At 38.4% G+C, this 16,210-nt stretch overlaps 1 protein-coding gene across 1 annotated transcript in view; it reads right to left on the bottom strand.

Moving 5' to 3' along the window:
• TTC23L (tetratricopeptide repeat domain 23 like) overlaps nucleotides 1–16,210 on the bottom strand; it is a 58,969-nt gene that overhangs the window by 4,430 nt on the left and 38,329 nt on the right. The window contains 3 exon segments of the mRNA XM_049769040.1: nucleotides 1,992–2,104; nucleotides 11,415–11,523; nucleotides 14,547–14,724. Coding sequence (XP_049624997.1) covers nucleotides 1,992–2,104; nucleotides 11,415–11,523; nucleotides 14,547–14,724 — 400 coding nt within the window.

The raw sequence follows: 16,210 nt of genomic DNA on the forward strand, positions 1-16,210 counted from the left end.
CAATGAAAGAAAAAGAAAAAGAAAGGAGTAAAAGAAAAAAGTAAGAAGGAAGGAAGGAAGGAAGAAAAGAAGGAAGGAAGGAAGGAAGGAAGGAAGGAAGGAAGGAAGGAAGGAAGAAAAGAAAGGAAGGAAAGAAAAAGAAATTGCAGAAAAAAGAAAGGAAGGAAGGATGGAAGAAGGAAGGAAGGAAGAAGGAAGGAAGGAAGGAAGGAAGGAAGGAAGGAAGGAAGGAAGGAAGGAAGGAAGGAAGGAAGGAATATAGAAAAGAAAGTGTCCCGCGAGCCTGCCAGGAGTGATTTCTGAGCATAGATCCAGGAGTAACCTTTGAGTGCTGCTGGGTGTGATCCTCAAAAAAAAAAAGAAGAAGAAGAAGAAGAAGAAGAAGAAGAAGAAGAAGAAGAAGAAGAAGAAGAAGAAGAAGAAGAAGAAGAAGAAGAAGAAGAAGAAGAAGAAGAAGAAGAAGAAGAAGAAGAAGAAGAAGAAGAAGAAAAGAAAAAGAAAAGAAAGAGTAGGGCTGTAGAGATAGCTTAAAGGACTGAGTGCCTACATTGAGTGAAAGAGACTCAGGTTCAATCCATAGCACCTCATAATCCCATGAGCACAAGGAGCAATCTCTGAACAGAGAAAGGAGAGGTTCCCAAATACCACCAGGTGTAACATTATCCACATCTCTCACCATACAGAAAAAGAAAAAGACTGCAGACTGGGAGGAGATGTTCGCAAATCATGTATATATTGAGACATATTTAGAATATAGAAAACAACTTTTAATAGAGTCAACAATAAGAAAAGAAGCAATTAATTAAAATGTCAGATTATGTTGGCAGATACTTTGTCAAGACAATTCAAATAAAAATAAGAAAGGAAAATATGCTCAAGGAGACTAAATTAAAACAACAAAAATATATCACTATAGACCTATTAGGATGGGTAAAATTTTAAAAAATGAGCATACTAAATTTTGCAAAAATCTAGAGAAACTAGAAATTTCATGTCTGATTAGTAGGAATATATAACAGGATACAACTATTTATAAAACTTTTGCAGTTTCTTATAAAGGCAAACTTACATCATCTTTCACTGTTATCCTCATTCTAAAGTGTTTTTCTCCTGATAGTCCAATATGTGGTGCCATGCACATATTCATAATTGCCTTGGGAGAAAATGACAGTTGACATTGGTCACACAGCTTGCCAAAGCCTATCTATAGGGAATGTACTTCCAGGCTTGACTATACTTCTGGAAAGGGGAATCAGTGCTTGAGGAAGAACAACTATAAATGATGTTTCTGAGTCCATCAACTTTGAGTGCTTTCATGAGATTCTGACATTGTCAAACTTAGATTCCAAGGTCAGGGTGATACTCTGTTAAGACTATAGGCTAGACATGGATACAAGTTTCTATATAATACTCACAGCTATATCTTGCCCGCCTTCTTTTCTGTTTATATGGGTAATTCTTTAAAAAAGAATAGAGACTGGGGGCTGGAGTGATAGCACAGAGGCAGGGTGTTTGCCTTGCACATGGCTGGCCCAGGATGGATTAGGGTTTGGTTCCTGGCATCACATTTGGTCCTCCAAGTTGCCAGGAGTGATTTCTGAGCGAAGAGCCAGGAGTAACCCCTGAGCATACTGGGTGTGTCCCCCTTCCCCCCAAAAAAGACAAAGTGAAGAATAAGAAATAAGGAAAGATAAAAGACAGCAACTGGAAAGGCAAATCAACAAGCTAGACTATTGTATATAGGAAGCCCAAGTTCAATTTCTGGCACCACACTGAACACCACCAGGAGTGACTCTCTCCAGTAAAGAAATGACACTGGATAGGGCATAAAGGAAAAATAAAATAAATACTTATATAAAAAACACATACATAGACTTCACACACATATATGCATACATGTTTTTTATGTTTTTGTGTATGTGTACACAGACACAACCACACTCACACACACATACTGGTCTAAAAGAAAATGTAACTAAATCAGCATTCACCTTCCTTCCTTTGGCAAAGAGGATGGTGCCCATGTTATAGAAAGTTTCAGCCACTTTGTCACTAAAGTCCTCATCACAGACCTTCAGTGAAGACTTTAGCAGTCTGAAGCCTCCTAAGGAATTTTTAAAAAGTAGCTTTAATATCAGCCTGTCATATCTGAAGGACCATCATCTCGTTGGAGTCCATGAGCTTTTGGGATGAGGCATTTGATAGCTCACACTGACACCAGCCTTCCAGGAATCCTGAAGATGGGGTGTGTTGTCTAAGTGATTTGTTTTTATAAAGAGTTAACACACAACGCTTATCATTAATAAGTCAATCCATGCACGTGTATTATTTAAAATTAATGGATACCCAATTAGAAAATGACTATAGTTCTTTCACAGATGTATAGATGGTGATAAAAATACTAAGGATCTTTCCAAGGTCACACAACCTATATCTGGTTTTATCAGAGCATACGCCAGACCATCATAGTCTGTGATCCCAGGTTAAACTTTCTTTCCAGTCAAGAATATCTCCCTATCTCCAGTCTGTCTGTGTGCTTTCCTTTTGTGGAAGTTTTTTCCATCACAGGTTAAATTTTTATGTTGATTAACTCAAGTTTGCTATAGGTCTGTTGTGGTTGTGGGAGGAGGCAAATAAATATTTCCTTTATTTGGCCATTATGGCCACATTGTTCTCTGATTATTATTATTTTTCTGATGCGTTGTGGTCACTTACACTTCTCTTCTGATTCTTGATTTATTTTTAAATTACTATTTAAGGATCACAACTGGTGGTGCTCAGGGCTTACTGCTGGCAGTGCTCAGGGGGCCATGTGGTGCTGAGTTCAAACACGGGGGAGAGGGGATCCAGCATGCAACGCATGTCTACTGACCTATCTTTACAGGGCTTTTGTTTAGTTTTATCAATTTTTGTTTATTATTAGTGACAGATTAAACCTCTATTTACCAAAATAATTTTATTCTATGGGAACACTTTTCCCATGTTTCTGTTGGTCTCTGTGATAGTCCTATAGAACAGTCCCAGAACTTGAGATTCTGTATGAGGGATGGAGAAAGTATCTTTTAAAAATGAATTAGTCCACAGGAAATGCCATTAAATTTAGCAAATTAGAATTATTATAATGATAACTGAGTAGCTAAAATGTGCCAGTTACTGTTTTAGGAATGAAAGATGTCACTGTGTTCAAAATAAATGTAAATACTTCGATGTCATGAGTTTGTTTTTCACAAGCATTCTGGCCGTAGTCGTGTTTATAATTTAGACTCAGCACATAGGCCCCTTTAAGTCTTTGTACAGGCATTCGGTTAAAAGCAGGGAACCATCAGGCATTAGTATTTCTATTTTATCACAAATTCATGGCATCCAATGTGCCCTAATGTAAAAAGTACATTCTGGCAAAGACCTTACAGTCTTTCAAAATGAATTAAAATATACTGGACCAATCTGGCATCAAGAGATCATGTCTTTCCTCACAATCAACATAAAATAGCAAAGTCACAGAAAAAAATGCTGGAAAACATTATAAGGGATTTGACTTTGAAATGATAAAGTCAAACAAAAGAAAATGTCAATATTTATAAATTATGTTCAGTTAATTCAAATAGTGAATAAAAAGGGTTTTCTTTATTTCTGGGAAAGAGAAAAAGCATATTTACAGGGGAGGGGAGATCCCACAGGGACACGTTTTGCATTCACTGGGACCTGAATTCCAATCCTAGTACCTCTTGGCACCTGGAGCAACACCCTGTGTAGCCACTGAGTGTCACCTTGGTGGCTTCCAGCATTGGGTTGTCAGCACAGCAAAACCTCATTCTCAGGCCTCACATTGAACAGCCTTGACTCAGTTGGCCAACTACCTTCAAGAGTGGCTCTTAAGACCCCTGAGCACCACTTGGGAGGCCCTCTCCCACAAAATCATAATTACTGTATGTTGATAATCCTACTCTTAAACCTGCTGTCACCTGGCCAATGAGATGCTGTCAAATCCTCGTGTATAAAAAAGTACAAAGATGGCTTCAAATCAGACACTCAAGTCTTGCAGTGTCTCCCAATAATGAGATCTCTACTGCATCCTAGCTGTGTGTGATTTGTAACATTTGCCCCAGCATTTATGATTAAGAGTATCCATTCAGGGGCCCGGAGAAATAGCACAGCGGCGTTTGCCTTGCAAGCAGCTGATCCAGGACCTAAGGTGGTTGGTTCGAATCCCGGTGTCCCATAGGTTTCCCCGTGCCTGCCAGGAGCTATTTCTGAGCAGACAGCCAGGAGTAACCCCTGAGCAACGTCGGGTGTTGCCCAAAAACCAAAAAAAAAAAAAAAAAAAAAAAAAGAGTATCCATTCAGGGGGCCCGAGTGGTAGCACAGCAGTAGGACTCTTGCCTTGCACACAGATGACCCATATGGTCCCCCCAGCCAGGAGCAATTTCTGATTTCTGAGTGCATTGCCAGGGGTAATCCCTGAGCATCACCGGGTGTGGTCCCCCGCCCCCCACCAAAAAAAACAAAAAAACAAAAGAGAGTGTCCATTCCAAAACTTTAAGTAAAATAGTCAGCTACTGAATGTATTTGCTTTAATTTCCTTTAGATGTGAAAACAAATTTTGGACTAATACTAAGCTGGAAACTAAAAACTGAGAAGGAAACAATGCAGTAAGAAAACAAAACAAACCTGGCAGCTAGAGTCAAAGGGGAAGCCAAATTTGAATGAAAATATACAGAAACAGAAGTTATATTATATGCTACTTCTGAAGAACCTCAGATATAGATATAAGAAAAATAATGTGTGCATGTATGAATGTGTGTGCGTGTATGTGGCTTTTATTTCAAGCAAATGTTTATGCAATAAACCTAAAAATGCAGAGAATTAAAAAAATTATGTCCATATACCCTGATGAGTAATTTTATTACCATTGTGGTAAGGTATAATTAGGTTTTTTTGTTTTGTTTTGTTTTGGGTCACACCCGGCATTGCTCAGGGGTTACTTCTGGCTCTACACTCAGAAATAGCTCCTGGCAGGCTTGGGAGACCATATGGGATGCCAGGATTTGAACCATCATCCTTCTGCATTCAAGGCAAATGCCTTACCTCCATGCTATCTCTCTGACCCCAAGGTATAGTTTGTTACACATTTTTGCTACAAAAATTTTATAGTGGAAAGTGGGTTTTATAAGTCTAAATATAAATATAAACTAAGTCCAGTTTTAGAATATTTCTGTTATTTCCCAATATAACAGAAAAATTGTGAAAAATATATCTCATGATGTGGTCATTAAGTTACTGTCAGGAAAAGGCTTACTAAATTCTTTTAGTTAGTTGATCTGTTACTTGTTTTGTTTCTGAACATTAGGTGGCTCTGAATTCACATTGACTTCTAAATCAGCATGTTGCTACTGAAATAAGAGAATTGAACAATTTGGAGTTGTAGCAAAGCTGTTTATATGGCTGCTCAACCTAGGAATTTCAAGCTCTATGGCTAATTTTGTAGCTTTTGTGGGGTGTGGTTTCAACTGCCAGGGCTTCCAGAAGTAAGTGAAGACAAGGGGATGGTATCCACACTCATGCCAAAAAAGTTCTGGTGATGCAGACCAAATACCAGCATACCTGGAGTTTTGGTTAGTTCGGTTAGTCTTTGCAGAGATCCGTGGCTGAGTGGTGAAGTTGGGCAAAATATGGGCAAATATGGGCAAAACGGTGATTGTGGGTGGTGTACACAGCTGACAGGTTTTGGCAGGGTGGAGACTTGGCCCACTTCTCCTGAGATTGCCAGCTTTCACCTGAGTGGCCAGTGTACCCATTATTTTTCACAGCATGGTTTACATCTTTATTGAGAACAGTGAGTCTATGGAACTGACTAATGCAAACACAGTGACTGCATTCATGGTTTTTCCCAAAATGCTTCTTTATGGCTGGTTGCTCTCAGTCCCAGTCAAGTAATCACTGATGTTTTCTCTCTTTATATAATTTCCTTTTCTAGAAAATTCATCTAATAGTCTTTTGTAACCATATTCTTTCACAGAGCAATTTTGTTTTTGAGAGCTATAGTAATGTGATGCGGTGAAGGGCCCAGGGAGAGAAATGCTTTATAGTATGACTTTCAGCCTCCAGCCTGATCTGCAGAATTTATTTTTTACCAGTCCACGAAAAAGTCATCATTACTTAACATTCTGTATGTCTGTATCATGTAGCAAATACTGTTATAAGTATTGATGTATAAATATTCCTATTATAAAGAATGGAACTCTCTGGTGGCCCATAAAAGTATTCTATTTTCACTAGCATTAAAAAAAAAAGGTTGAAAACATGAACCTACAGTCTTGAAATTAGGTCTCAAGGTTTTAGTGAAGCTGTGTATTTGGACTCTGAACTCTGAAAGTGCTTCTCTGTCATCAGAAATAAACTGGAGTTGGGTATTTTCCTTACCCCTGGCCTGTCAGGCCTTGGCAACAGCTCAGCTGAAAAGGTTTCTCTTGAGAACAGTCCCTGTTTTGCGACATGCTCTGGTACCTTCCAAACTATTACACAGAATATGTGATTGATTTATGTCATCCATGAATTCTTTCATCAAATATTTGTTTAGCTTTCAGCACCACAGAACTTATAGCTATTATATGGCACAGCAATAGCTATATACAAACCGTATCAGGGGTCTCAAACCTGTGGGCTGCAGGTAAATTTGCCCAAGGAGGCAAAGTCAGGGTGATCCTTGAGTGCATAGTCAGTAGTAAGCCTTGAACATTTGGGGTGTGTGACCCAAACAACTAAAACAAAACAAAACAAAACAAAACAAGATTCCTCTAGGGCAGGGCCACAAAATGTTGTACGGAGGGCCGTTTGCGGGCCGCGGGCTGCAAGTTTGAGACCCCTGATAGCTATTTTATGGTATAGGGCAAATTTAATTATGTTCATCAGGAGCATGTTGTAAATACACAAGTATGACTGGTTTTTATGTGTTGATATATATTTATATATTCTATGAACTTGCTAAGCTTAAACTCACTTATTAGCTCTAGTTTTATAGATCCATGAACATTTTCATTTCAAAAAATGTTCAAAACTTTAAACATCTGTGGTTTACAAAGTTGTTCATAATCTAGATGTTTCAGGCATTTCATCATCCAGTGTCATCTTTCTTCCATCATTGTCCCCAAATCTCCACCCAGGCCCCAAATCTTCTCTCTTAGCAGGTACAAAATATTTTACTTTATATTGCTTGTTACAACAAAATAGTAAATGGAATAATCAAAATTGTTTATTAAAAGAAAATTTGTGAAGACTGTTATCTGTGATATTATATTCACTCATTGAGCTTAGTTGGTTTCTAGGAAATGTTCCCATCTAATTTGTTGTGTTCCTACTGAGCTGTCAGCATTGTGGAACTTGGAGGTGTCATTCATGTGGTTACGTATGCTGCCTTATACTTTTAGGAGCTGTGGAACTGGAATGATTCATTGGTCTAACTTCTCTTTGAGATTAGTAGTGAAACTGGGCCATTTACATGCCAGAGGGTTTGAATGTGAGTGGATTTCTGGACCTTTGGAAGGGTGAGGTCTTCAGGCTCTCCCCTTCTCAAGAAGGCCCCAGAATGATCAACCTGGAGATCATTCTACCTGGAAATTTTATCAGAATCACATTTCTTTAAGATCATTTCTATCCTTGGACATTTCAACAGAGACCATCATGTTGCCTGAAAACAGAAACAACTTTATTTTTTCTAAGTTGTATATCTTTTTCTTCAGATTGCACTGACCTGTACTTCCAGTACTATACTGAATAAAAATAAGTAACCTTGTCTGATCTTAAACTTAAGGGGAAGGCACATGACCTCTCTCACCATCCAAGATAAAGATGTTGGTTGTAGACCTTTAAAAAATGTTTTACTCGGGGTGGGGGTGGAAAGAAAAAAATTAAAAAATGTTTTACTCAGATCAAAAAAGTTCCCTTTTCATTATGTTGAATTATGACTCATTTTTTTTCTTTTTCCCTGTACCAATTGATGATTAGTGCTATGATAGAATATACAGGTAGGAGGGTGGGGGGCATTGGTGGTGGGAAGGTTGCACTGGTGAAGGGAGGTGTTCTGTTTATGACTAAAACCCAACTATAATTATGCTTGTAATTATGGTGCTTAAAGATTTTATAAAATAATAAAAAAAAGAATATACAGGTAGCGGCTTTACATTCTAAAACCTGAACCTAATTTAGCTTTGAGACTTCTTTTGATTTGGATGCATTATTCTCTATATATTTGGAAGGGAGTTTCAGGACGTTTTTTGTGCATGTGTGCATGAAAAGTATTGGGTCTGAGCTATTTTCTATAATGTTATTTATTCAGTTCTAGTATCAAGATGAGAGTGGCCTCATAGAATGAATTGGGAAGTGTTCCCTCTTCTTAAAATTTCTGGAAAAAAATTAACCATGTGTTACTCCTTTTTTAAATTAGATATAGTTTACCTGTGAAATTCATGTTTGTAAATATATTTTCTAAAGGCTCATTAAATAGGTCAGAGAGATTGTATCAAGGTTAAGATGCTTGTCTTTTGTGTAGGTAATCCCAGTTGGATCCCCAGTATCAAATATGGTTTCTAAAGTACTCTCATGTCAGGAATAATCTGTGAACACAGAGTCAGGAGTAAGCCCTGAGTACTGAGTATGGCCCAAACTACTCCCACCTCATTACCTCCAATAGATAAGTTCCCCCCAAAACTTTATTCAGGTTATCTGATTTCCTAAATTGTTTTATTTTGTTTGTGGTGTTTTATGATGGACACAAACTTTAGATAATTTCTGGAATTAAATATGCCAATTTATATCATAGTAAATCTTTGTATACATTCAGCGTTCTTTTTACAATTTTAAATTTTAGTAGTTTTAATTCCAGCACTATATTTTCTTTTCTTTTTTGGTGGGTTACACCCAGCAGTGCTCAGGAGTTACTTCTGGATCTACTCTCAGAAATTGCTTCTGCCAGGCTTGGAGGACCATATGGGATGCCAGAATTCAAACCACCGTCCCTCTGCATGCAAGGCAAATGCCCTACTTCCATGCTCTCTCTCTGGCCCAGCACTATATTTTCTTCTGGTTAATTTTTTCCAGTGGTAATGCTGATCCATATGGAATCTAGTGAATGCTATGAATGAGTCATATTTGTGTGTGTGGTTTAAGATTATTTGTATTGTATTTCTTTGAGAATAGATGTTTTTCCCTTTCTTTTCTAAGACTGCTTATAAAATTTATTTTCTTTTTTTTGGGGGGGGGGCACACCTGGTGATGCTCAGGGGTTGCTCCTGGCTAATTGCTCAGAAATCGCTTCTGGCTTGGGGACCATATAGGACACCTGGGGATAGAACTGCGGTCTGTTCTGGATCAGCTGCGTGGAAGGCAAATCCCCTACCGCTGTGCCATCACTCCAGCCCCAAAATGTATTTTCTTTAAAGTTAAAAATTAGTATGCAAGAAAAGAATAAGATAGATGTGGAATACCCTATTTCTATCAACATAAACTTAAAAAAAATTTAGATTCAAGAATATATTCTCATATCCACAGACTGTTTTTAAAACTTCAAATATATAGATGAAGTACAAATATTGTGAGCAAACACAAAGAAGTTTTAATATATATATATTAAAATGGGTTCCAGAGAGATAGCACAGCAGTAGGGCATTTGCCTGGCATACAGCCAATCCAGGACACAGGTAGTTAGAATCCCTGGCTTCCCATATGGTCTCCCATCCTGCCAGGAGCGATTTCTGAGCACAGAACCAGAAGTAACCCTTGAGCACCACCAAGTGTGAACTCCAAACACACACACACACACACACACACACACACATACACACAAAATAAAATAAAATATATATAGGATGGTTAGCTAAAACAATAATTAAGAAATCTTTGAAGAACATGTATAAAGAAATTAAGGGGGGCCGGGCGGTGGCGCTGGAGGTAAGGTGCCTGCCTTGCCTGCGCTAGCCTAGGACGGACCGCGGTTCGATCCCCCGGTGTCCCATATGGTCCCCCCAAGAAGCCAGGAGCAACTTCTGAGCGCATAGCCAGGAGTAACCCCTGAGCGTCCCAGGGTGTGGCCCAAAAACCAAAAAAAAAAAAAAAAAAGAAATTAAGGCTTAAAATATCAAAATATTTTGAAAACATAAAAGGTTTAATAGCATGGTAAAAATACAAAGTGGGTGGAAAACTGGGATACCAAATGTCACCTTCAATTTATATTTTCTCTAGCTTCATTATTATAAAACTTGAAAATGAGGGCTGGAGACACTGTATAAGGGTAAAGTGCTTGCATGGATACTAGTTCAATCCAGGCACTGTATATGGTCCCCTAAGCAACCCTAAGTGGTTACTGAGAACCACTATGTGTGGCTAAAAAACAATAACAAAAAAGAAAAAAAAAGCATCAAAACAAAAAAAAATGAGTAAGGAGTTAGCATAAGGGTTAGAATCGCAGTCCTTTTATACTCAGGACCCTCATTTGATCTTCCTCACTGAAAGCTCTGCTAAACACCCCTAGAGGCCTCTAAGCACCATGGGTATGGCTCTGGTTGTCCCTGGCATCGCAGGACCTGAGTAGCACTGAATCCTGGATCCCTAGCATTGAGTCTGAAGACCCAGTTGGCTGAGTATAACCAGGAATTAGTTGCCCCTGAACCTTTTAAACATTGCTTGGGGGCTATTCCCCCAAATGCCCTAGAAAATGAACAATAAAGGGATTATTTTCATAACCAGAGAAAAATCAATAATTCTTACATCTTTAAATGATACCCTTCACAAATCTCAAATTCCTTCTTTGGACCCTGAGCCCATTAATGTCCATTAATTTGATCAAGTCAGCAGGTCATGGTTTTCCCTGACCAGATCCTCTGTGTCTGTTTCAGAGCTAATCACTCTCAAAACTCTGGCTTTGAGATGACAATCGTTGAAGAATCCATTGCTTGGACTTCCTCTAGAACCCTCAGTACCTCACTTTTTTAGTACAGTTCTACAATATTCTTTGATACATTTACTTTTATAAGTTAGAGGAAAAGAGTCCAGGAGGTTGAGAATGTTGGGAATCAAAGTTTTTCTTTTTCATCACTGAATTCCTCATTAATTGATATATCACAGGTTACATTCATGGCATGTGTGAGCTCTACTGTGAATACAGGTGAATTTTGTTGAGATTCTAAGGAAATAAAAATCAGATAATTGTATTGGTTTAAATGATCCAAATAATTTGGATAATACTAAATTGGATAGTACTAAATTATTTTATAAATAAATTGGTGTCAAGTCAATCCTAGCTTTTCAGCACAGACATGAATAGATGGCTATAATTTGTCCATATGAATTGAAACTGCTCACCCGTATGCTTCTCTGCCCATATAGGAAATGATAATAACTATGAAGTCATCTCTTCTACCTACCCCTGTGATGAGCAACTCCCAACATAACATAAGCCTTGACTAGTAATGCAGCTATCTCAGCAGTCTGGGAATTGACTTAATTAAACAAAGAAACACAGATATTCTGGGCCTGAAACAGAGAATGTTAATTATCCATATGTTTCATTTTAGATTTCCTAGTAGCTCTCAAAAACTGCAAGCTGATTAAGTGTGGACAATTATTTAATTATGGTAAGATGTGAGATGAGTTTGCTGTTAACTTCCCATCTGTGAATTCTGAGCAAGTAATATCACCTTAAGACAAAGAAGGAATGGGGCCAGAGTTGTGGCACAAGCGGTAAGGCGTTTGCCTTGCACGCACTAACCTAGGACGGAACCGCCGTTTGATCCCCTGGCATCCCATATGGTCCTCAAAGCCAGCCAGGAGCGATTTCTGAATGCATAGTCAGTAGTAACCCCTGGGCATAACAGGGTGTGGCCCAAAAAGAAAAAAAAGGATATAGAAAGAATATATAGTTTCCAACAAATAGTGTTTGGGGAATATTAAAGAAAATGTTACAAGGCCTGGTGTTTATCACAGGGTAAGTCCTTAATAAATGGTACCACTTTTAAAAAACTTAAGACTGTAGTCTTGCAGTCTTGCCAGTTTGCAGTCTTGCCAGTTTAATCCCCAACATACCAAATAGTCCCCTTAGTCTGACAGGAGTGATTCCTGAGTGCAGAGCCAGGAATGGCTCCTGAGTAACACAGGGTATAGCTCAAAACCAAGTAAATAAATGTCAGGTTTTACAGTAAAACCAAGATGATCACTTTTAGCTCAGCCTTTTAAAAGTCAGTAGTGAAAAAAGTTCAGTCTACAAGGTATGAATCATACCAGGTTGTTGGGCTCCCATACCAGCTCAGTCATTCACTATGACATAAGGCTAATGGAGTAACTTGATGAAAACATGACAAAAATAGTATTGTAGCCATTATTGTAAAGATTTAGTCAATGTAAATGTTTAAAGGTAAACTTATATTTATATAATAGTCACTAGAAAAGTATAGATATCCTTCCTGTTATTTGTACTAAAATGAAAAAGAAGAAATAAAACATTAACTCCACACCCACTAGCAAAGAAAAAAATCACTGTGCTTTCTGTTTCAAGGGCTAAACACGATGGTGTTTTCTCAGGAGCTCTAGAGATAATCATTTTGTGCAGATGTGAAAACAGGTTCTAAGTGTCAAATCTTCTGAGTTTAAATTCCTGCTATACTGCTTCTTAGCTATACTACTACAACTGAATAATTTACAATTATTTGTGATTCTGTGTTCTCACCCTTGAGATAACAATATTAATAGTTTCTCCCTTCATAAGGCTATTGCAAAGGTTGACAGAACTAATTCATTTTCAAGTGTACATGGTAAAAGAATCCCATAATCCTCTTATTAGTTTTTATTGTTGGAAAAGTTGAATATTTATTGTTTCATCCATTCTGAACAGATTGCTGCTTTAAGAACATTTTATAAACAGCAGCCAGACAGGTTTTCTCTTCAACCTGTACTCCCTACCTTCAGAGGTCACATTAGTCCCTAATATTGTGCAATGCTAATACCACCGCACTTTTTCTATAATATGCTGGGGCAATGAGAAATAGTTGAGGTCATAAATTGATTTCTCCCTTAAGAAGAAAAAGTTTGGGCCCGGAGAGATAGCACAGCGGCGTTTGCCTTGCAAGCAGCTGATCTAGGACCAAAGGTGGTTGGTTCGAATCCCTGTGTCCCCGTGCCTGCCAGGAGTTATTTCTGAGCAGACAGCCAGGAATAACCCCTGAGCACCGCCGGGTGTGGCCCAAAAACCAAAAAAAAAAAAAAAAAAAAAAAAAAGAAGAAGAAGAAGAAGAAAAAGTTTAATTGTTTTTGTTTGTTTTAGGGTCACACTTGGCAGCGCTCAGGGGTTTCTCCTGGATCTACACTCAGAAATCGCTCCTGGCAGGCTTGGGGGACCATGTGGGGTGCCGGGATTCAAACCACCGTCCTTCTGTATGCAAGGCAAACGCCCTGCCTCCATGCTATCTCCAGCCCCGAAAAAGTTTAATTTAACTAGATGTCTCTGAGAAATTTAAAATGCATGATACAAGGCTGAAAAAATACATAACGGTGGGACCTCATGATAGCGCAGCAGTAGGGTGTTCGCCTTGCATGCGGCTGACCCAGAACAGACCTGAGTTCTATTCCTGGCATCCCATATCGTCTCCCTAGCCAGGAGCAATTTCTGAGCGCATAGCCAGAAGTAACCCCTGAGCGTCATTGGGTGTGACCAAAACCAAAAGAAAGAAGAAGAAAGAAAGAAAGAAAGAAAGAAAGAAAGAAAGAAAGAAAGAAAGAAAGAAAGAAAGAAGAAGAAAGAAAGAAAGAAAGAAAGAAAGAAAGATAAGGACGAAAGAATGAAAGAAAAAATAGAAGGAAGAAAAAAGGAAGTAAAAGAAAGAAAGAAAGAAAGAAAGAAAGAAAGATAAGAAAGAAAGAAAGAGAAAGAAGAAAGAAGAAAGAAAGAAAGAAGAAAGAAATAATGGTCTGGAGAATATTGTATAAACAAGGCTCAGCATTGATTTTTGGGCACTGCAAGGACCCCAGAGGACTGCTAGAAGTAGCCTCAAACACATGATACATGAAAGTTCCTACACTGTTTTTCAATAAGGGTTAGACTCAACATTCCTATATTTGCTTTGCTGGGCATTCTGTCAAATTAATTATCTCCAAGTGAAATAGCCTTACTAGGCTAACTTAAAGGACAAATAAAAAATTTTCACCAAAATATCATGGTTTTCACTGCAAAGCCATTTATGTTTGCCAAAAACAAGTTCAGTTGCACCTATGGCGTTTCCTCTTGGAGTGTGTTACTGAACTACCTCTTCCCAGCACAGACAGATGATGGGGAACCTGGGAGGAGAAATGATGTCTTAGATCAGGTTCCACAGCACACCCACCCACCCAGAGTCAGTGTCTCTGCCAGAGTCACTCAAAGTTAAGGAAGGGCTCTTGTGTGACTCTGGAGAAAAGTGAGGTTAAAATAAAAAGGAGTCCACCCCCCACTCTGAGATTTTTCAAGTTTCTCTGACCCTGAGAATTGAGCCTGAAGCCAAACAAGTTCACCCAGCCAACCCACCAACCTGCTGCCAGTACTGCATGACCTGCCCATGATTCTTCCTCAGCTGCTCTATCTGAGCAATTTTCTCGTAGAGGCTAACCAGATCCGATGTCTTATCACCCTTAGCAGTAATTACATTATCAATTGCTTTTTCAAAGTATGCCAGAGCTAGATCCAACTTTTGGGTGGCCAAGGAGGCTCTGCAAGGAAAAGGACAAAGCCAGAAAGTCACTGAGAGGTCACGTGCTTTTCACCAAAGGAACTGATTCTTATAACTAAATAGTTTGGCCCAATCACTTGAGTAGTTGGCTTAAAATTCAGCTTTGCTATAAACAAACTTCTACTGACCTGCATTTTACTCAACAGATTCTACTATCTACCACTTATCGAGGCCATTAATATGTCAAGTTATCGTCTTATAAAAATAGCAAATGGAAAAAATGCTTATAAAATAAGCAAAATGGAACTACTTTTAGCAGTTCACAAAAAAGAATAATTTACTCCAAAACAAAATTTTTACTACCTCTGGCTCCCTCTTTTTCATTTTTTTTCTTTGACTAGTTTGATTTAGTTTGGTTTGTTCCACCTCAGTTAAAAATGACAGGAGATAGCACAGCGGCGTTTGCCTTGCAAGCAGCCGATCCAGGACCAAAGGTGCTTGGTTCGAATCCCGGTGTCCCATATGGTCCCCCGTGCCTGCCAGGAGCTATTTCTGAGCAGACAGCCAGGAGTAACCCCTGAGTACCGCCGGGTGTGGCCCAAAAACCAAAAACCAAAAAAAAAAAAAATGACAGGAGACAGAGAACATTGCAAATAATCTTCTTCAAAAGGGTAGAGTTAAACAAATTATAGCATGTCATTTAAAAATACCCAGACATTTAAAAATTATGTCTAATTTTAGGCTAATATGGGGAAAAATTAAAATGTGCAAAGTTAAAAATTTATAAATGGTACTTAGCTACAGATAATACTGCTAAAAGCAGTTAAGTTTGGATAGTTATTTTGCAATTGGCTATTTTCTTTTTTACATTTATATTTTTCTAAAACAAAATGATGGATATATATATATTTTTAATGAGAATAAAATAGAACTTCATTAAGGTTTGTCTTTCCAGAGACAACAAGGTTGTGAAGAGCCTAAGAATATGGGTAGTTAATGGTTTGTTTTCATAGTTATTATATTTGAGGTCAATTCGAGAAGACTATATTTCCATATAATATAAAAGAAAGTTAAGAATACCTGAACTACCAGGTTATCATAATATCAGATGACATATTAAGTGTAAAATCATCTAACATATAGAAGACATACAATATTTATTACTTGCCCCCACATTTGCATTTCTATGTTGAATTAAAAGTGTATATGGGACCAAAGAATGTCTAGGGGGTCAGACTTCCTTGCCTTGCATAATGGGCAGACCCCCAGTTCAATCCATGGCACAACGTAAGTATGACTCAAAACCCTTCTCAAAAGTGTATGTGTAGGGGCCGGAGAAATGGCATGGGAGGTAGAGCATTTGCCTTTTCATGCAGAAAGACGATTGGTTCGAACCCCAGCATCCCATATGATACCCTGAGACCTGCCTAGGAGCGATTTCTGAGCATAGAGCAGGAGTACCCCCTGAGCACTACCGGGTGTGACCCAAAAACCAAAAAAAAAAAAAAATGTGGATGTGTATATAG

This window comes from Suncus etruscus, chromosome 2 (assembly GCF_024139225.1).
Source record: "Suncus etruscus isolate mSunEtr1 chromosome 2, mSunEtr1.pri.cur, whole genome shotgun sequence".
Classification (NCBI taxonomy): domain Eukaryota; kingdom Metazoa; phylum Chordata; class Mammalia; order Eulipotyphla; family Soricidae; genus Suncus; species Suncus etruscus.